This window comes from Phaseolus vulgaris, chromosome 8 (assembly GCF_000499845.2).
Source record: "Phaseolus vulgaris cultivar G19833 chromosome 8, P. vulgaris v2.0, whole genome shotgun sequence".
Taxonomy (NCBI): domain Eukaryota; kingdom Viridiplantae; phylum Streptophyta; class Magnoliopsida; order Fabales; family Fabaceae; genus Phaseolus; species Phaseolus vulgaris.
In genome coordinates this window covers 47,846,138-47,866,868 of record NC_023752.2, presented here as the reverse complement: position 1 = coordinate 47,866,868, position 20,731 = coordinate 47,846,138, and the positions used below count along the sequence as shown (strand labels likewise).

Below are 20,731 nucleotides of genomic sequence, written 5' to 3'. Positions count from 1 at the left end.
ATTCCTTTGGATCAGATTGATATCTAGCACATAAGCACACAACAAACATAATGTCAGGCCTGCTACCAGTTAAGTATAATAAAGAACCAATTAAACCCCTGTACTTAGATTGGTCCACTGATTTTCCTGCAGAATCTTGATCCAGCTGACAGCTTGTTGAAATAGGAGTGTTGATTGCTTTGCATTGATCCATATCAAACCTCCTAAGCAGTTCCTTGCAGTATTTTTCTTGGCTTATGAAAATTCGATCCTTGAGTTGTTTCACTTGTAGTCCAAGGAAGAAATTCATTTCCCCTAACATTGACATCTCAAACTCACTCTTCATTGTTTTTACAAAGTCTTCACACATCTCTTCATTTGTGGATCCAAAGATAATATCATCCACATAGACTTGCACAAGTATAATGTCTTCTCTTTTCTTCTTTATGAACAGGGTTTTATCAGAATTGCCACGGTTATATCCTTGAGAGAACAGAAATTCACTTAGCCTTTCATACCATTGCCTAGGTGCCTGCTTCAGAAAACAGTTACAGAGCAGTTAGCAAAACAACAGATTGATTTTGGAAAACAACAGGTTAAACGATGATAAAGCTTTTCCAAAACCGTTTAACCACATCATGAGCTTGATCTTACTACCTTGATTTGGCATCTAGGATGGGTCATGCAGCAAAAGGCAACCTTGAATACACACAACCTTAAGGAACGAGATCATCTAAGACATACAACAACCTACAAAGCAACCTAGCTAACATATACATCAAACACACTAAGACTAGATAGAGATGAGCTTCATCCATCTTCAACACCTCCATCTCAAAGATGAGTGATAGAATTTAGAACACGAATCACCATTCTTAAACCAACTAGCTCTGGCTTTTTGGCATAAGAGGGATTCAAGCTTTTTATCAGTTTCCTTTAGTCTACTCACCAGACCAATCCTTTGCAATCTCTCTTTTTCCGATAAGACACCACTGCAATCTTTGCAGTCCAAGGCCTCTAATTCCTTCAAAATTGGCTTCTTTGAGGTATCTATATTACTAAACACATCCCTATTCCAAACCTTCAAGTCACCCTTTAACTGCTTTAACTTCTCCTTGATCACTATAAGAGCATTCCCCTGTGCTGAATACGAACTCCACTTGTCCTTCACCAGACCAGTGAAGCCCCTCTCCATAATCCATGCATCAATGCTTCTGAAAGGTTTTGGGCCCCAATCCTTGACCGTGGATTTCACCACTAAGGCACAATGGTCTGATACGTCCCTCCTCTGCACATATTGCTTGCACGTAGGCCAGATTTGCATCCATTCCTCGATAACTAGTACTCTGTCTAACCTACTCTTTGCCTTCCCATTTGAGTTAAACCACGTAAAGTGCTTACCAACAAAAGGTATTTCAATCAAAAGATTGGTATCAATGAAGTTATTGAAACCTCTCATCTCACCTGACTGATTATCCCTCATGCTAACACATTTCCTTTCACAACTCTTTCTAACAGCATTGAAGTCGCCACAGAAGCACCAAACCATATCTTGAGATGCCTTTTTTGTTAGAGTTAAACAGTGTCTAAGTTCAAAAGGGGAGGGGTGAATTGAGCTAGTCAAATTTTCGCAAAAGAGACTGATTTAAAGTGTAACAGAGATGAAAAGAACAGATTGATTTTCAATGAAACAAATTTATTTTACAAATGACTTTAACACAAACAGAGCTTGATCAACAAGATTTAGATCAACCAGCAGGAATAGCAGAACAAATTGATTAACTTTTACAGCTTATGAAGTTGCAGATTGTATCACAATATCAATCAATTTTACTTAACACAAAGCATCTAGAGTAATGAACAAATGTCACAGTTCAGTCAAGGAAAACAATTCACACTTTAGCCATATTACAGATTCACACAGCTGCTTGATTTATGTTTAGAAGATTGATTAACAAGCTAGAATGACAGATTTGATCAGGCCCAGAGTTAACAAATTTAGATTCAAAAGAACAGATTCCTTTCTTGATAGATTATGTGAAAACTTATAAATAAGTGCAGGGATGAGAAGAGAAACACAAGAGAATTTTTATACTGGTTCACTCATCAAGAGCTACATCCAGTTCACCTTACTCCAAGGTGGAATCCATTAAAACAGATACAAACAATTACAGCATACACACCAGTTCTTGAACCCTTCAAGAACTTCAACAAACAAGGCTAAAAAACACTATTTCAGCAAGCCTTGCACTCCAAGAAACACTATCAAAGGGTGACTAACACTTATACCTATTACAAGAATGAATAAGGGAAAGATTACACCTGAAATTGTGTTGCAAGAACATAAATCAGTTGTTCTATTTGCTCCAAGACAGTACCAACACCTTCATCCAGCACAAGGTTCTTCAAGAACAAGCACACATCGATTTTCCTATTGAAAAACCTTTGCAAAACCTTTTCAATTCTCTTTCTCACACAAGAAATGTTTTATCTCCATTCAAACTATGATTTCTCAGCACACCTTCATGTGTGAAAGGTATTTTATTTTATAAAGAACAGTTCTTAACCACTTTTCAAAAAATAATTTCAGAGCAGTTATAAAAACAACAGATTGATTCTAAAAACAACAGGTTAAATGTTAACAAAACTGCCAGCTCAACTTAACTGAAATAACAGACTGAGCTTTACCTTTGGTGCCCTAACTGAATTTCGAAAAGCCTTTTAACAAAGCAAAAATAAACCTATTGTTTCTCAAGTAAACAGATTTATTTTTGTATTGAATCAAACCTTTTAAAAGAACTTTTCCAAAACCATTTAACCTCATTATGTGCTTGATCTTACTACCTTGATTTGGCATCTAGGATGGGTCATGTAGCAAAAGGCAACCTTGAATACACACAAACCTAAAGTACAAGATCATCTAAGACACATTGCAACCTTCAAAGCAAACTAGCTAAAAACTACATTAAACACACTAAGGCAAGGCAGAGATGAGCTTCATCCATCTTCAACAATCTCGTCCTGTTTCATGGAGACAAAAACCCCTTTGCTTTGCATACTTTAATGATCAAAACCTGCACTGCACTAGCTTCCAAAGACTGCACAACAACATTTAGAAATAAAACCAGAATATAGCAGAATATGAGTTTTGTGCTACCTCCCTGCAGCTTGAACCAAATCATCAACTTATGTGAACAATCTTTCATCTATCCTTCTCCCCCTTTGGTTTCATCAAATAGAGTAGATCATGGAATAAAAGAAGCACACCATAGACATGCATAACAGTTCAAACTAAAACCAGTTTATAGTTCTATTACAAAAAAAAACAGAATGAAACTAATGCAGAAAAGAAAAAACAGAAAACCCGATTGTTCAACAAGACATAAAGAATAAAGACTTTGAAAAGATCACTTGTTATTGTGGTAGAGCTCAACTAGCTGCTCCTGGACTCCTTCAATTTGGTCATCCAAGTGTTGAAACCTAGCTTGAGTCATTTCATAATATGCCTTTTGGTCATATGTGAGTGTATCCAGCCTGCTTAGAACTTGCCTTTCGAAAATGGATAGAGGTTCACCTTTATATTCAGGTGCATGGTATGCAACCAATGCATTATGGCTTGTAGCAGCAACATCCTCATTCATGAAAGAGTGAACTGGTGACTCATCCATGTGTTGCACACCATCAACATTTTCTTTTTCTTCATCTCCAGGATTAGTTGCTTCATTCTCAGCTCTATTTGTAGCATTCCTTCTAAAAATCCAGCTGTCCTCCTCCTTTTGGAACCCCATTTTCATGAGTGGAGTTGTCTATTTCACTTGCTGCCTTAATAGTGTCATTTCTTTCATTTGCAGTTGATCCTGCCTGTTGACCAGAACGTTGGAACCTGCCTCGTCAAAGTTGGATCGACGTGTGCACCGCTTCAACCTCCGTCCTTCTTCAAGATCCACCTCAAGAACCTGCAAAAGAACAGAGCGGCGCCGCTGCGGCCGATCGCACTCCAACGCCCAAGTCAGTGACCGAACCACCAAATACTAAGAGCAAGAACACTCAAGAACTCTCAAGGAACCGTGCAATGTTCTCTCTCACAGTATGCTCAAGAACTCGCAAGCGTAAAGAGTATAATCTGAACGTGCGTACCTCGAAAGTTCGTTGAGAAACCCTTAAATACCTGGTCACTTTCTCTCTCCTGGCAGTTACAGACCTGGACACGTGGCTCGCATCCAGTTGTACACGTGCTATCATTTGGAGCCTCCTTGACTTGGGCGCTGCTTCTGACTCTCTTTTGGCTAAGTTACTTATGCATGGTACTGCCCAGTGCATAGCTAACTTGGGAGCGCGATCTCTACTAGAATTGGCGAGTTAGGGTGCTCTCGTACACCTTCCCTGTGGTCTCGCCGGCCGCCTTCATAATCTGCACCACCTTCATCTTCGGCGATGTGCTTGCTCTGGCGATCTCCAACCACTTGGTCGCTTGAGTTTACATCTGGCGACTTCATCTTTAACTGGGCGATCGCCGGTCCTGGTATGCTGGAAATCGGAGCACGCCAACTTAATAACTGGCGACTACGCGAGCCCCTCGACTTCCTTCCCTTCTGCAAATCTGGCGCCTTGACAACACGCCTACACTGTAGCTTGGTGCCACGTCATCACTTCCGACTACCAGGGCGGTACACAAGCCCCCCAGTCTTAAGCGAAGACTTGTCCAGCGAAAAGACTAAAAGAGTCACGCCAATACTGATCTACGTGGCACTGACGCAGAATTCCAAGCGGTTGTACTTTCTGCTTCTCTGACGCTCCACCAAACCCCTCACCCATCGCTCGACACGTGGCTTCATCAACGGTTACCTTCAATTAACGTTTGCGCTTCCCAAACCCATTTCGAAAAACCCTTAAACTCATTTTCGTTTCACTGTTCCATCACTTTCTTCGTATTCTCAGACGCTCCAACTCTCTTCTGCAAAAAAGCTCTCAGCGTTCTTCAACATTCTGAATCACAAACATCTTTCATCGCCTTCCCGATCATAAAAAGGTACTTCCTTTCCTTCTTCTGCTGGTTTTTCCTGCATTTTAACCGATTCACATCATCCTTTAACTGTCTGGTGCATACGTTGTGGGTTGTTTTTGCTATTTCTCCTTCTTCGTAACTTAGGGCTTCGTTAACGTTCACAACGAACCTACGTTCGTTCGTTTTTCACCCTTTCCTCATGATCGAGTCAGCCTCTGCGAACCCTGATCATTCTTCCTTTTCTTCTTCCTTTGCAGCTTCAACAATGACTCGCTCAAAGATCACCCCAAATCCTCCACCTTCATCACGAAACCCTTCCTCACAAGCACACGACCCACCGCGAGCACGCGGCGCTTCATCTTCTCAGGCTGAGAGGCCTGCACCTTCCCGCCCCAACCCGGCCCAGGCTACTCCGCCTGTCACCGGAGGAGCCTCCGTCCCCCACCAGACTTCAAAAAACTGTATCCCTGGGCCAACTCGACCCTGTTGAGGGAAACGTCTTCTGTAAACACTGCTGGGGCAGTTCTGCGGTTGACGAAGGGGGATGAGCCTCACCAAACATTCCACAAGGAGCACGACGAGAAGATGACGGTGCTGCCTTGCCCCCCCGACCTGCCAGTTTGCGCCGACGACAAGGCGAGCAACGATGGGCCCTTCTGCTTTGTTTACACAACTTTATTCAAGAAGGTGAAACTCAGGTTTCCCTTTACTCGTTTCGAGAGGGAGCTTCTCACCGAGCTCAACATCGCCGCCGCCCAGCTCCATCCCAATAGCTGGGCGTTTGTGCGGGCGTTCCAAGTCATGTGCAACCACTTGGGGCTGCCAGCGTCGGTGGATGTTTTCTTGTTTCTTTTTGAAGCCAAGCACCCAGGAGACCGCCTGTGGGTAAGCTTGAATGGGATTGCTGGGAGGTCGATCCTCTCTATCTTCCAGCAATCCTATAAAGACTGGAAGGGCAAGTTCGTCCAAGTGCGCCCCAACGACAAGGACGCTTCCCTACTCGACGGTTTCCCCTTGTACTGGGTAAACAAGGGGAACAAAGAGTCCAAAAGCAGCTTCAGGAGACCCAGAAGTCCTGATAGCATGGGCGCTTTGGACAGAGATCTCTGCTTCTTCTGGAAGAGTGTGGCGGACGCCAACATCACCTTCCTCACCACCACACTCATATGCTTCGAGTTCTTCGAGGACCAACTCGAAATTCGAATAGGTTAGAACATTTAAGTTTTTGTTTCTCTGTTAACTGTTTCTGGGCGTCTTGTGTGTTGTGCGCAAGACTTTGGTTTTATTTTTCTGCACTATTTGTCTCCTTTGTTGCATACTGTCTTATGCATTTATTTCCTTTCTGAGCTAACCCATGCATTTTCGCTCTATGCAGATAACATGTTGGGCCGGGGCAAGCTCGCTGAATTGAGGGCGCTCGCCCGAACCCACGGGTTGGCAACGGGCTCCCAAACAATGCCAAACTCTGTGGTGGAGATCGCCGCTGCTCAAGGCAGATCGCCACCCAGGGGCCCAGCTCCTTCCGATGTCCAAACCGCCGCCCAACGCAAGAAGCTTGTCCTCAGGAGACCCAAGAGGAAAGCCCCCCAGGTAGTCCACGAGGAGGAGGAGGAAGACGATGAGGCAACTGAGGATGGCCTTGTCACGAAGAGGAAGAGGGTGGCACCTTCTTCACCATCTGCACCACCCCCTCTTCCAACATCAACGCCGTCGTCTACGCCCGCTCCTCCTCCATCATCTCCACCCCAACCAGCTCCTGCCTCCCCAGTCCAAGCCATTCCATTGGCAACTGCGCCACCTGCGGTTGAGGCCCCCGAGCCAAACTTCATGGAGGACCCCCCAAGTGCCTCCACGCCTTTTGTATCAGCTGGAGGGGGTCCTCCTTCAAATGCCTCAACCGCCAACATTGCTCCAATCGGGGATGACGTCGCCCACAACTCTCCGATTCTAATTACCGAATCCCCGACGTCGCCACCACGCCCAGAAGCGCCTACTGAACAACCAACTAAAGAAGGTGGCGGCGAAAACCAGCAACAGGCCCACCCGGAGCCTCCACAAGCAGGTCTCTCCATTGAGGTTAAGAGGATGTGGGAGCCTTTCTCTGCTAAACTGAAGATGATGGCAGAAGACTTCCCCACCATTATCTCTAGAGCTGTGGAGAGCTCGACCAGGAAGCTCCAGGACGACCTCTACGCCCTTCGAACCGAAAACAGCACTATAAGAATCGAGGCGGAAAAGTTGTCCTGCAATCTGACACTCGCGGAGATTAAACACTCCCGAGTAGAAGACGCAATGAGCACCGAGCTCCGGGTGGCGCGCAAGGAAGCTACCGATCTCCGCCATAAGGTACAACTCTTGGCTCAAGAGAAAATCGAGCTGGAGAGCAAGATTGTGCCTTATCGCGTCAAGGTGGCTGACCTGGAGGCCCTCATAAAAACCGACGCCGCCAAGGTGAAGAAATTGGAGCAAAGGTCAGCCGACCGAGAGGTCTTCCTTGGAAAGGTGGAGAAAGCGAGGGATGACGCCATGGCTGAGCTTGCCGAAGCCAACAAGGAAAAAGGGGAGCTTGCTGCTGAACTGGGCCAGGTGCAAGCAGAATCCAAGAAGGTTGCTGAAGACCTTCTCCAGGCTCAAGAAACCAACGAAAAACTCAAGAAGCAAGTTGAAGAGCTGGAGCAGCAGAACAAGGGGCTGAAGGAACAAACTGAAAAAATCAAGAAGTAGATTGAAGAACTTAATCTGAGTTCTGCCCAAATTCTGGCTGCTGGATTCGAGGCTGCACGGGAACAGTTCGCCTGCTTGTTCCCCGATTTGGACCTTAGCATGGTGTCCCTTGACAACGAGGTGGTGGATGGGAAAGTGGTTCCCGCTGAAGACTGATCAATTCCCTCCATCCGCTGCCTTTGTGCTTTTCTCTTTGTATATAATTTGTAATAAACTTCATATTTTCTTGTACATGTGTTCTGAATTGACATTTACTTTTAACGACAAAGTCTTGGTATTCCTTCTTATAACTTCTTTAACTGCTTTAACTTTTCTTGCACAACTTTCTTCAAGAAACTAACTTAGCGATTTTGTAAGCGCGAGCAGATACTTAACTGCTTAGAACCACTTCGACTTCAAATAACAATCGCTTTAAAACTTGTAATCTCAAGGCAATTAACCTTAGCGCAAAATCACTCCTCAAGCAACGAACTTTAACTCAACTACTGGCTTAAAACATCGCTTCACCCGATCTGCTTCATCAAAACGGGTCTTTAACTTTCTCGCCACTGTTTGAACTTTTTCTGGTCGCCAAAGACATCGCTTCACCCGATCTGCTTCATCAAAACGGGTCTTTAACTTTCTCGCCACTGTTTGAACTTTTTCTGGTCGCCAAAGACTCTTGGCGATATCAGCTTCTTTCTGGCTTCACCTTGACCATTGTTCTTTTATCTGGGGGTAGAGGCGCCTTTCGGATCCTTCTCTACCTTCCTGAACTTCAGAACAAAAGACCGGGTGGCTAGGCGCTCTCTTCGAACCTACCTTAGCCACCTTCCAAACTTCTTCCACCCTTTACACCATACCTGAACTCGTTCGAGACGAGAAGGATTTTATCTTGCCTGAACTCGCTCATAGGCGAGAAGGTCTTTAACTCGCCTGAACTCGCTCATAGGCAAGAAGGTCTTTAACTCGTGCCTCTACATTGCCCCAGGGGTTACATCTCCTCCCCCCCAGAAACACTGAGGACTTTTCACTAGTGCCTCCACATTGCCCCAGGGGTTACATCTTCTCGCCCCCAGAAACACTGAGGACTTTTCACTGGTGCCTCTACATTGCCCCAGGGGTTACATCTTCTCGCCCCCAGAAACACTGAGGACTTTTCGCTTTTCCTCGCCTGCACTCGCTCGACGGCGAGGAGGTCTTTAACTCGCCTCAGGACGCGCGAGGGCGTTGAGGTCTTTTAACTGGTGCCTCCGATCGCCGAAAGACGATGAGGACTTAAAACTTTTTAGAAAGCATGCAATATATCTTTACTTGCCTTAAATCACATATAAGTGACAAGGTCTTTCTTCAAAACTTTCTGAAAACAACAAGCACGCAACCTAAAACACCTTTGAACTTCGAAAACTCTTCTTTTATTGGGTGGCCTCATTAAAAACCCTCCTTAGGGAAAAAAGAGTGCCCCTTTCAAACTGTTTTAACAGAGACATTGTAATATAACTTTTGTGTTTGTCTTTACTTACAAAGCTTCTTAACTGTAATACAACTTCAGGTGCGTGGCGTTCCAAGTGCGAGGAATCGCCCCTCCTTCCAATGTCTCTAAACGGTAGGCGCCGTTCCCGAGCGCCTCGGTTATTCTGAACGGTCCCGTCCACTTAGGCGACAGCTTATTCTCCATCTCGTACTGGTGGGCTTTCCTCATCACCAGGTCGCCTTCTCTAAACTGTCTTGGCATCACCTTCGAGTTGTATCTTCGTTCAATCCTTCTCTTCACCGCCTCAGCTTTCAGTCTCGCCTCTTCCCTGACCTCATCCAGTAGATCCAGGTTCAGCCTTCTCTCTTCATTCGAGTCTTCCTCTACGAAGTTCTGGAATCTCGACGAGCTCTCCTGGATCTCCACTGGAATCATTGCATCACACCCATAAACCAAGCTGAACGGGGTCTCATAGGTTCCTGACTGTTCGGTGGTGTGGTACGCCCAGACTATACGGGGTACCTCCTCAGCCCAGCTTCCTTTGGCTTTCTCTAGCCTTCTCTTCAAACCTCTTAGCAACACCCGATTAGCTGATTCTACTTAGCCATTTGTCTGAGGGTGCTCGACGGATGCAAACACTTGTTGAATTCCCACACCTTCGCACAGCTTCTTCAACAGGTGACTTGCAAACTGAGACCCGTTGTCCGACACCAGGCGCTTAGGCACACCAAACCGGCACACAATGTTCTTCCACACGAAACCTTCGATCTTGTGTGCGGTGATCTGGGCCACTGGTTCTGCCTCGATCCACTTGGTGAAATACTCAATCGCCACCACCAAGTACTTCATCTGCCTGATCGCCAGCGGGAATGGTCCCAGAATGTCAATTCCCCAAGTATGAAACGGCCAAGGGCTGTAAATCGACTTCAACTCCTCGGGAGGCGCCTTGTGCCAATCGGCGTGCTGTTGGCATTGTTTGCAACACTGCGCATACTTCTTGCAGTCTTCTCTCATCGTTGGCCAGTAGTAGCCTGCACGGAGGGTCCTTGCGGCCAGAGCTCGACCCCCGACATGGCTTCCGCATATACCTTCATGGAGCTCTGCCATAATCCTCGTGCATTTCTCACCATGCACACATTCCAGGAGTGGGTGAGTGAACCCAAACCTGTACAACTCGCCATCGATCATTGTGTACTTGCTAGAATTTTTCTTTACCTTCCTAGCCTCTGTCGGATCCAGTGGGAGAAGGCCATCTGCCAGGCACCGCTTGTACTGTGTTATCCAGGTGTCTGGCTCATGGATAGCGCAGACCTGCGTCATGTTCACCTTCTCTCCTCGACATGCTCTAATTCTCGGCGATCTCAAAGTTTCTTGCGTCAGAGACTTATGACTTCTCGCTGCTTTCTCCGTCGACTTGCTTATCTGAAGAACCAGGTGATCTGCTACAAATGCTCTCGGCGTGTTCAGAGTTTCTTGAATCACCGTCCTCTGCCTACCCCCCTTGCCTGAACTGGCGAGCTTAGCTAGCAAGTCAGCTCGGGCATTCTGCTCTCTGGGCACATGCACTACTTCGAAGGAGGCAAAGGAACTCTTCAATTCCTGCACATACTCCAGGTAAGCCGCCATTTGTGGATCTTTAGCCTGGAACTCGCCTGTTACTTGCCCTGTGACTAGCAGCGAGTCACTCTTAGCCATTAACACCCTAGCTCCCATCTCTTTGGCCAGCAAAATCCCGGCGATCAGCGCCTCATATTCTGCTTGATTGTTACTGGCTTTGAAGGCAAATCTCAAAGATTGTTCGATCAGCACGCCGTTGGGTCCTTCCAAAATGACTCCAGCACCGCTACCCTGCTGGTTCGACGATCCATCCACTGAGAGCACCCAACGGAAGTCGTCCCCTTCAACTCGTGTCGCCTCGGATGAGAGCTCGACCACGAAATCTGCAAAGATTTGCCCCTTGATCGGGCCTCGGGGCTCATATTTAATATCAAACTCTGACAACTCTACTGCCCACTTCACCATCCTTCCCGCAACGTCAGGCTTCTTCAAGACCTTCTGGATGGGCAGGTCAGTCATCACCAGTATGGTGAAGCTATGGAAATAGTGGCGCAACCTCCTCGCCGAAAATACCACAGCCAGCGCAGCCTTCTCCAGGGCCTGATATCTTGTTTCTAGGCCCTGCAACACCTTACTAACAAAATAAATAGGCTTTTGAACCTGATCTTGGTCCTGGGCGAGCACCGCGCTTACCGCCCTCTCAGTTACAGCAAAATACAACCTGAGAGGGGTTCCCACCAGCGGTTTACACAAAACCGGCGGGCTCGCCAGATACTCCTTCAGCTTGACGAAGGCTTCCTCGCACTCCTTCGTCCAAGCAAACTTGTTATTGCGCCTCAAGCACTGGAAATAGGGATGTCCCTTCTCTCCGTTAGCTGACACGAAGCGAGACAGGGCTGCCATCCGACCCGTTAATTGTTGAACCTCCTTCACCGTAGCTGGGCTCCTCATCGCCAAGATGGCGGCACACTTATCTGGGTTGGCTTCTATTCCTCTTTCATTCAAGAGAAATCCCAGGAATTTTCCAGCCTCCACGCCAAAGATGCATTTCTCTGGATTCAGCTTCAGTCTGAACTTGGCGATCGTCGTGAACAATTCTTCCAAATCTGCAACGTGCTTGCTTTTTTCCGGCGAGGTCACGACCATGTCATCGACGTACGCTTGCACGTTCCTTCCCAGCATCGGTGCAAGTACTCGATCCATCAACCTCTGGTACGTGGCCCCCGCGTTCTTCAGCCCAAACGGCATCACCTTGTAGCAGTAGCACGATCTCTCCGTCATGAAGGCTGTCTTCTCTTCGTCCATGGGATGCATCTTGATCTGATTATACCCCGAGAAGGCATCCAGGAAGCTCAACAACTTACACCCTGCAGCACTATCTACCAGGGCGTCTATGCTTGGTAAAGGATACGAATCCTTTGGGCAAGCCTTGTTCAGATCAGTGAAATCAACGCACATGCGCCATTTCCCATTACTCTTCTTCACCAGCACGACATTTGCCAGCCATCAGGGTACTGAACTTCCCTGATGTGGCCTGCAGCGAGGAGTTTCTGTGTTTCATCCCTGATCGCCTGCCTCCTCTCCTCGTTGAACTTTCTTCTTCTTTGTCGCACTCGTCTCACCAAGTGGTTGGAGATCGCCAGATGATGGCACAAGAAATCGGGATCGATCCCGGGCATGTCCGAAGCGGACCATGCAAAGGCATCCAGATGCCGTTCTATCACCTCAGCAATCTGGTCCTGGAGCTCGACCTCCAGAGATCTTCCCAGCTTGAAGATCTTTCCCCTGATTTCTCTCTCGAGCCACTGCTCGACGGGTTTTGGTCTGGTTTCTCTGGCGATCACCGCCCTGGCGATTCCCAGCTCTATCGCTTCCTCAGGGCGATTCCTTACCTCTTCCTCCTCCAGACCAACGTTCCCCACCCCCAGCTCAGCGTCCACCATCTCCACGTCCCTTCCGGCGGTCTCTTCTGCTACCGTCGATCTGGGCTTCACACCAGGAGGCGGGGTGGTCGTTACGTAACTCACCGATCTCTTGTTTTTCAGGCTATTCTCATAGCACTTTTTCGCTTCTTTCTGATCGGATTTGATGGTGATCACCACCCCCTCCATAGACGGCAACTTCACCTTCATGTGCCGGGTCGACGGTATGGCGCCTATCCTGTTGAGCGTGGGTCTTCCCAACAGGATGTTGTATGCTGAAGGAGCGTTTACAACAAGGTATTTGATTTTCTCCGTTCTTGAACCCGCCACATCTGTAAACGTTGTCCTCAATTCTATGTACCCCCTGACCTCCACCTGGTCACCAGCGAAACCATACAAACACCCTCCATAGGGCCTCAGCTGGTCAAGGGGCAGCTCCAACTGCGTGAAAGTCGGCCAAAACATCACGTCTGCCGAGCTTCCTTGGTCCACCAGCACCCTGTGGACCTTTCTTCCTGCTGTGATCAACGAAATCACTATGGGATCGTTGTCATGAGGCACAACATCCCGAAGATCTTGCTTGGTGAATGTAATATCCACTTCCGGCGAGTGGTCTTCAAACATATCCACCGTCATCACAGACCTCGCGTACCTCTTCCTCTGTGATGCGGTGCATCCACCTACTGAGAAACCCCCTGCAATGGTGTGGATTTCCCCTGCGTAGGCATCTCGTGCTGCTGAGCTTCAGCACCTGCTGGTTGGGAGCTCGACGCGCCCCCCGTCCTTCTGTCCAGCAAATAGTCATTTAGGAACCCTCTCTTAACCAGATCGTCGAGCTGGTATCCTAAAGCTAAGCACGAATCAACTGTATGACCAAAACCCTGGTGAAACTCACACCAGGCGTCTGGCTTTGGTCCCAGCACCTTGTCGCCCACCTTTTCTGGCGCTTTCAACCTAGCAGATATATTGGGAATGGCAATCAGGTCCGCCAATCCCATAACAAATTTGTGCTTAGGCGGGCGATTGTACTCTCGGCGTGCTGGCTGCTGGCGTCCTTGGCCCCTGCCCTTGTTTTTCCTTGGATCATAAGGATGGCGAGTCCTCTGATCCCTCCTGGCCGCCGCTGTCTCCAGCACCCTCTGTGGCTGGATCCTGGTCTGGGCGCGTGGCCTAGTGGGAGCCACGCTTCCTCTCTTCTCGGCGACTTCACTCTCATCGGCGATGTGAGCCACCGCAAGTCGCCTAACCTCAGCAAACGTGGCGGGGTGAGCCCTGATCAAAGCCTCGCAGAATGGTCCCGGCAGCACGCCCTTCTTAAATGCATAAACCAGCATTTCCTCATCCTTGGCCGGCGATCTGACCATCTGCGCTCCAAAACGATTTAAGTAGTCCCTGAGGGACTCTCCCTGATATGGCCTTATATCAAACAAATCGTAAGACACCCTCGGCGGTGCCTTATTTACGATGTACTGCTCGACGAAAATCTTTAAGAACTGTTGGAAGTTGGTAATGTGACCGTTAGGCAGGCTCACAAACCATTCCAGCGCCGTTCCCTGGAGTGTGCTCACGAACATCTTGCAGTATACGGCGTCTGACCCTCCTGACAGCATCATCTGCGTATGGAACGTGGTGAGATGAGCCTCAGGATCCTCCACGCCGGTAAAAACAGCCTTGACAGGTACCACACTCGTAGGAATAGGCGTGTCAGTAATCGCCTGAACGAAAGGCATGGGGAAAACACGAGGCGGCGTTGACGGCGCGACCTCTTCAGCAATAGGACGCCCTTGCTGCTCCTGAAGAGCTTGACGCAGCTCCTCAGTCACCTTACTAAGCTCATCATTCCTGGCCCGAGAGGCGGCCAGGTCCTCATGCATTCTCGCCTGTTCTATGCGCGAGGCTTCCACAGTTGCCTGCAACGAGCGCATAATCTCTACCATCTGCGCCATGGTCATGGCGGCGGCGCCTTCAGCAGCGGCGGGCGCAACTGGACTTGAACGATTGCTTCTCATTTTTCTCATGAAATTTGACGAATCATAGAATGCAACGAACAACACTTCCTTCAGCGACGATCAACTCAGCGATCAATCGGTCAGAACCTCGCAAAACTTCGCAAGAAACTCAAGAACACAGAAAACCTCCACAAAAGCCTGCAACTCCACCAGAAACCACCGCTTCTTCCACGGAAAACCAAACGAGCCGAAGAACTCAAAACCTCACCGAACAAAACTCGCGCAGTCCGCAGAGAACTTCACTTCACCGAACAAAACCTCAAACGAACGATGGAAAACGTGAAAACACCGAGCAAAACTAGATGAACAGCGAACTACGGTTGCACCAGCACACAACCACACAGAAAATTACGAAAACCTCCAAGAACTCACGCTGCGGATGGGAACAAGTTTTACACGGCCCCACGGTGGGCGCCTGATGATCCTGCCTGTTGACCAGAACGTTGGAACCTGCCTCGTCAAAGTTGGATCGACGTGTGCACCGCTTCAACCTCCGTCCTTCTTCAAGATCCACCTCAAGAACCTGCAAAAGAACAGAGCGGCGCCGCTGCGGCCGATCGCACTCCAACGCCCAAGTCAGTGACCGAACCACCAAATACTAAGAGCAAGAACACTCAAGAACTCTCAAGGAACCGTGCAATGTTCTCTCTCACAGTATGCTCAAGAACTCGCAAGCGTAAAGAGTATAATCTGAACGTGCGTACCTCGAAAGTTCGTTGAGAAACCCTTAAATACCTAGTCACTTTCTCTCTCCTGGCAGTTACAGACCTGGACACGTGGCTCGCATCCAGTCGTACACGTGCTATCATCTGGAGCCTCCTTGACTTGGGCGCTGCTTCTGACTCTCTTTTGGCTAAGTTACTTATGCATGGTACTGCCCAGTGCATAGCTAACTTGGGAGCGCGATCTCTACTAGAATTGGCGAGTTAGGGTGCTCTTGTACACCTTCCCTGTGGTCTCGCCGGCCGCCTTCATAATCTGCACCACCTTCATCTTCGACGATGTGCTTGCTCTGGCGATCTCCAACCACTTGGTCGCTTGAGTTTACATCTGGCGACTTCATCTTTAACTGGGCGATCGCCGGTCCTGGTATGCTGGAGATCGGAGCACGCCAACTTAATAACTGGCGACTACGCGAGCCCCTCGACTTCCTTCCCTTCTGCAAATCTGGCGCCTTGACAACACGCCTACACTGTAGCTTGGTGCCACGTCATCACTTCCGACTACCAGGGCGGTACAGCAGTATCCACATCAAAATAGTCAATTAGTTTGGATACAAAAATTACATGTGGAAAGCGATAATCAGAAAGCCTTGTGGATTTGACCATATGCTCTACCATTGTACTTACCCAATTTACCTTGAGCTGATTCATTATACAGTATAGCAGAATCAAATCTTCTTCATGAAGAACAGCATGATTGCTTCCTCTAGGAGTAAGTTGCCAAGCAATCATGTAAGCTAGGAGTCTTGGAATTAAAGTCAGATTTCCTGCATGAAATCTAGCTACTGGTTTAGTAGGATTTCTTACACAACTTTTGTAATATTGCATCTTATTGAATCCTTGAATTCCATCAGTGTTCCATTTGCTCACTTTCAATCCTTAATATTTGATCCCACACAAAATGCTCCATATTTCCCTAGTAATTTTCAGCTTCACTCCTTTCACATGGGAAACAAAATTCTTGCCATCTTGAATAAGGTTGCTGTAGAACACCTTCACTAGGTCTGGATAGACATTTCCAGTCATTTCCAAGAAGCTTTTCAGTTTCTAATGCTTGAGCAGAGTTTTTGCATCAGTCAGATTTTCTTCTTTTAACCATGAGAATTCCAACACCTTGGGCACATTGACTTGCTTTATGCTTGTCTCATGTATGAACCTTGTCATAGCTTCAGAATCTCCAGCAAACCAATTTTCCAGAATGCCTTGGCTGCTGTTAGGTTGCTCTTTGGACTTTTTCTTTTTGTGTGATGAGGATGCCATGCTTAATCTGTTGTTACCTGCACCTGTTTACCAAAAGATAATCCCAGCTAGAAAGGACATCAGTAACAGTTCACATGATCACTTAAAACCAAAAACAAAAATATAGAAAACATTTTGAACCTGGACAGTTTGTAGTAAGGATGAGAAAAAGTGAAAGGCAATTGATCAATATCAGAATTATATAGGGCTTAAATCAGATTTTTAAAAAAAATCAATTTAGGCAGATATACTACAGATTTTATTCTTATGTGGTACAACAAGTGCAGATGTCGATTAACGCAAGAGTATATTGAAACCATGACTGTCATAAACCTGCTGGATAATAACCATAAAAGCAGTCAATGGTCAAGGAGAGAGAGAAAAATAAATATTTCTCTTTCCTAGTCACGGCTGTGATTCTGAAACAGAAAAAGAACACGTTAAATTATGAAATAACAAATTGAAATTTTTACTGTAGAGGACAATTTAAGCTAATGATACCCAATTCATTTAGAAGAAAATAAAACCTATCTTTAGCAAGAGGTTTAGTAAAAAGATCAGCCAATTGAAATTCAGAGCCAATGAATTTGATATCACAAGATCCATTAGCTATATGCTCTCTTAGAAAGTGATGTCTAATTTCAATATGTTTAGTTCTTGAATGCATGACAGGATTCTTAGACATATTTATAGCACTAGTGTTATCACAATTTATAGGTATCTTGTTTAAGAGAGTCCTAAAGTCACTTAGCTGCTGCCTTAGCCATAAGGTTTGAGCACAACAACTTCCAGCAGCTATGTATTCTGCCTCTGCTGTAGAGAGAGCAATACAAGCTTGTTTCTTGCAATGCCAAGAGATTAGACTTGATCCAAGCATGTGACAAGTCCCACTTGTGCTTTTCCTATCAACCTTGCAACCTGCAAAGTCAAAATCTGAAAAACCAGTTAAGTTTAAAGATACATTGTTAGGATACCATAGTCCAACATCCTTAGACCCTTGCAAGTATTTCAGAATTCTTTTTGCTGCATTGTAGTGTGATTCCTTTGGATCAGATTAGTATCTAGCACATAAACATACAACAAACACAATGTCAAGCCTGCTAGCAGTTAAGTATAATAAGGAACCAATTAAACCCTGTATTTTGATTAATCCACTGATTTTCCTGCACAATCTTGATCCAGCTGACAGCTTGTTGAAATAGGAGTGTTGATTGCTTTGCATTGATCCATATCAAACTTCTTAAGCAACTCCTTGCAGTACTTTGCTTGATTTATGAAGATTCCATCCTTGAGTTGTTTTACTTGTAGTCCAAGGAAGAAATTCATCTCTCCTAACATTGACATCTCAAATTCACTCTTCATTGCAGCAACAAATGCTTCACACATTTCTTCATTTGTGGATCCAAAGATGATATCATCCACATAAACTTGCACAAGGATAATGTCTTCTCTTTTCTTCTTTATGAACAGAGTTTTATCAAAATTGCCACGATTGTATCCTTGAGAGAGCAGAAATTCACTTAGCCTCTCATACCATTGTCTAGGTGCCTGTTTTAATCCATATAAAGCCTTCTTGAGCATGTACACATGTTTTGGATTTTTGTAGTCTTCAAACCCTGGAGGCTGAGATACAAACACCTCTTCATTAATGTAACCATTCAAGAATGCACTATTAACATCCATTTGAAACAACTTGAATCCTTGTATGCTGGAAAATGCTAAGAGTAATCTGATAGCTTCAAGACGTCTACTGGTGCATAGGTTTCACCAAAATCTATTCCCTCTTCTTGGTTATAGCCTTTAGCAACCAACCTTGCTTTATTTCTAGTGATAGCCCCATGTTCATCCATCTTGTTCCTGTACACCCATTTGGTTCCTATGATATTCATCTCATGTCTTCTTGGAACCAAGGTCCACACTTCATTGTATTCAAACTGGTTCAGTTATTCCTGCATTGTTGTTATCCAATTGCAGTCTTGTAGTGCTTCTTCCAGACTTTTAGGCTCAGTCTGTGAAACAAAGGCCACTGTTCTGCAGAAATTATTAAGTGAATTCCTTGTTGAGACTCCTTTCTCAATTTTCCCAATTACATTGTCAAGTGTGATATCCCTTGGAGTCTTCCATTCTTTAGGCAATCCTGCATTCACAGTAGATTCTTTAACAGTATTTGGATTAGTTGCATCAAACTCACTAGATTTACTCTTTTGCAAAATGGTTCTTAAATCATCCACACCAGGTTCATCCAGAACAGGTTTAGGCACAGTACAATCTGTTTCATCAAATACAACATGTATAGATTCTTCTACTGCAAGCAATCTTTTGTTATACACTCTATAAGTATGTCCATTTATAGCATATACAATATGTATTCCTTCATCTGATTTAGGATCAAATTTCCCCAGATTATCTTTACCATTATTTAGAACAAAGCATTTGCAGCCAAAAACCCTAAGATGACTAATGCTAGGCTTCCTACCTTTATACAATTCATAAGGAGTTTTCTTAAGAATGGGTCTAATCAAGGTTTTGTTAAGCACATAAGAGGCAGTGTATACTGCATCTGCCCAAAAATATTTAGGTAAACCAGATTCATTTAACATGGTCCTAGCTAACTCCTCTAATGACCTATTCTTCCTTTCAACTACACCATTTTGTTGGGGTGTCCTAGGAGCAGAATAGCTATGTGTGATCCCATGTTTTTCACAATACCTATCAAATTTTGCATTTTGAAACTCTCCCCCATGATCACTACGAATCTGTTTTATTCTATTTTCATTTTCATTATGCAGAACCTTAGCAAGTTTCTTGAAGGCTTTATATGCATCATTTTTAGAAGCAATAAACAAAGTCCATCTTGAGAAGTCATCAACAATTACCAAAGCATAAAGGTTTCCAGCCAAACTAGCAGTCCTAGAAGGTGCAAACAAATCCATATGCAGAACATCCAAAACCTTATTTGTAGAAATCACATCCTTTGTTTTAAAAGAAGTTCTTATTTGTTTGCCCTTTACACATGCATCATACAATCTGTCCTTTTGAAATTTTATGTTTGGTAAACCAAAAACAAGTTCCTTAGACTTCAGCTTATTCAATTGATTTGTATGGATATGAGCTAACCTCCTATGCCACAGCCAGGACTCATCACTTTTAGAAAACAAACACTCATTTTTAGAACAACTATTCATAATATCTAAGAGATAGATGTTGTTTATCCTTTTTCCTGTGAAAAGCACCTTACCAGAAATTTCATTTGAGATTGTACAAGTGTTGGCTTCAAAATTAACCTTGTATCCCTTGTCACACAGCTGACTAATGCTTAGAAGACTATGCTTTAGCCCTTCAACATACAGTACATTCTCAATAGTGGTTGAGTCTTTAGTACCAACATCTCCTCTTCCAAGAATTCTTCCTCTATTGTTGTCTCCATATGTGACATGTCCTTCAGCTTTGAGTTTTAGGCTTATGAATTGAGTCAAATCACCTGTCATGTGCTTCGAGCACCCACTATCCAGGTACCACTGATTTTTCCTGCTATTCTTCTGCAAAACAGATTTAGCACATATTTGACCTTAGGTTCAAGTACCCTATTTACTCTATTCAATTTGTTGCAAATGACAGCTAATCTGTTTGCTTCATCATGTGTTTCCTTAAAGGCAATTAACAGCTGATCATAATTTTCAGAATCAGTGGAAAAATCACTTATTGAATCAGAGTTAGATTCTTCATCATTCACCATGAAACACATATTTGCTTCTTCACTTTCGGTTGAGGAATCACTAGACGAGGATACATCATTTTCTTCCCAAGAGATGTATGTTCTTTTGCCTTTGTTTCTTTCACTCTTCTTGCTTGCTGATTTTTCTTTGTTTTGATTGTTTGGACAATCAACCTTTATATGACCTGGTTTACCACATCCAAAGCAAGTGTAATTAGAAGAGTTTGAATCATTGGATTTAGAATACCTCTTTCTTTGTTGAGTTCTGTCACGGTTTTTCTTTCTAAGAAATCTGCTGAATTTTCTGGTGAGCAGACTCAATGTCTCATCTTGTTCAGGATTCTCTTCTTCCTCACTTGTATCATGTTCCATGGTAGTTTTCAAGGCAATTCCTTTGGCTCTCTTC

At 45.2% G+C, this 20,731-nt stretch overlaps 1 protein-coding gene across 1 annotated transcript; it reads right to left on the bottom strand.

The window, feature by feature from the left end:
- Positions 1 to 799: 799 nt before the first annotated feature.
- On the bottom strand, positions 800 to 1,528 carry LOC137825262 (uncharacterized). Its single transcript, XM_068630933.1, has one exon. The coding sequence runs from the start codon at positions 1,526 to 1,528 to the stop codon at positions 800 to 802; it is 729 nt and encodes a 242-aa protein (XP_068487034.1).
- Positions 1,529 to 20,731: the final 19,203 nt, after the last annotated feature.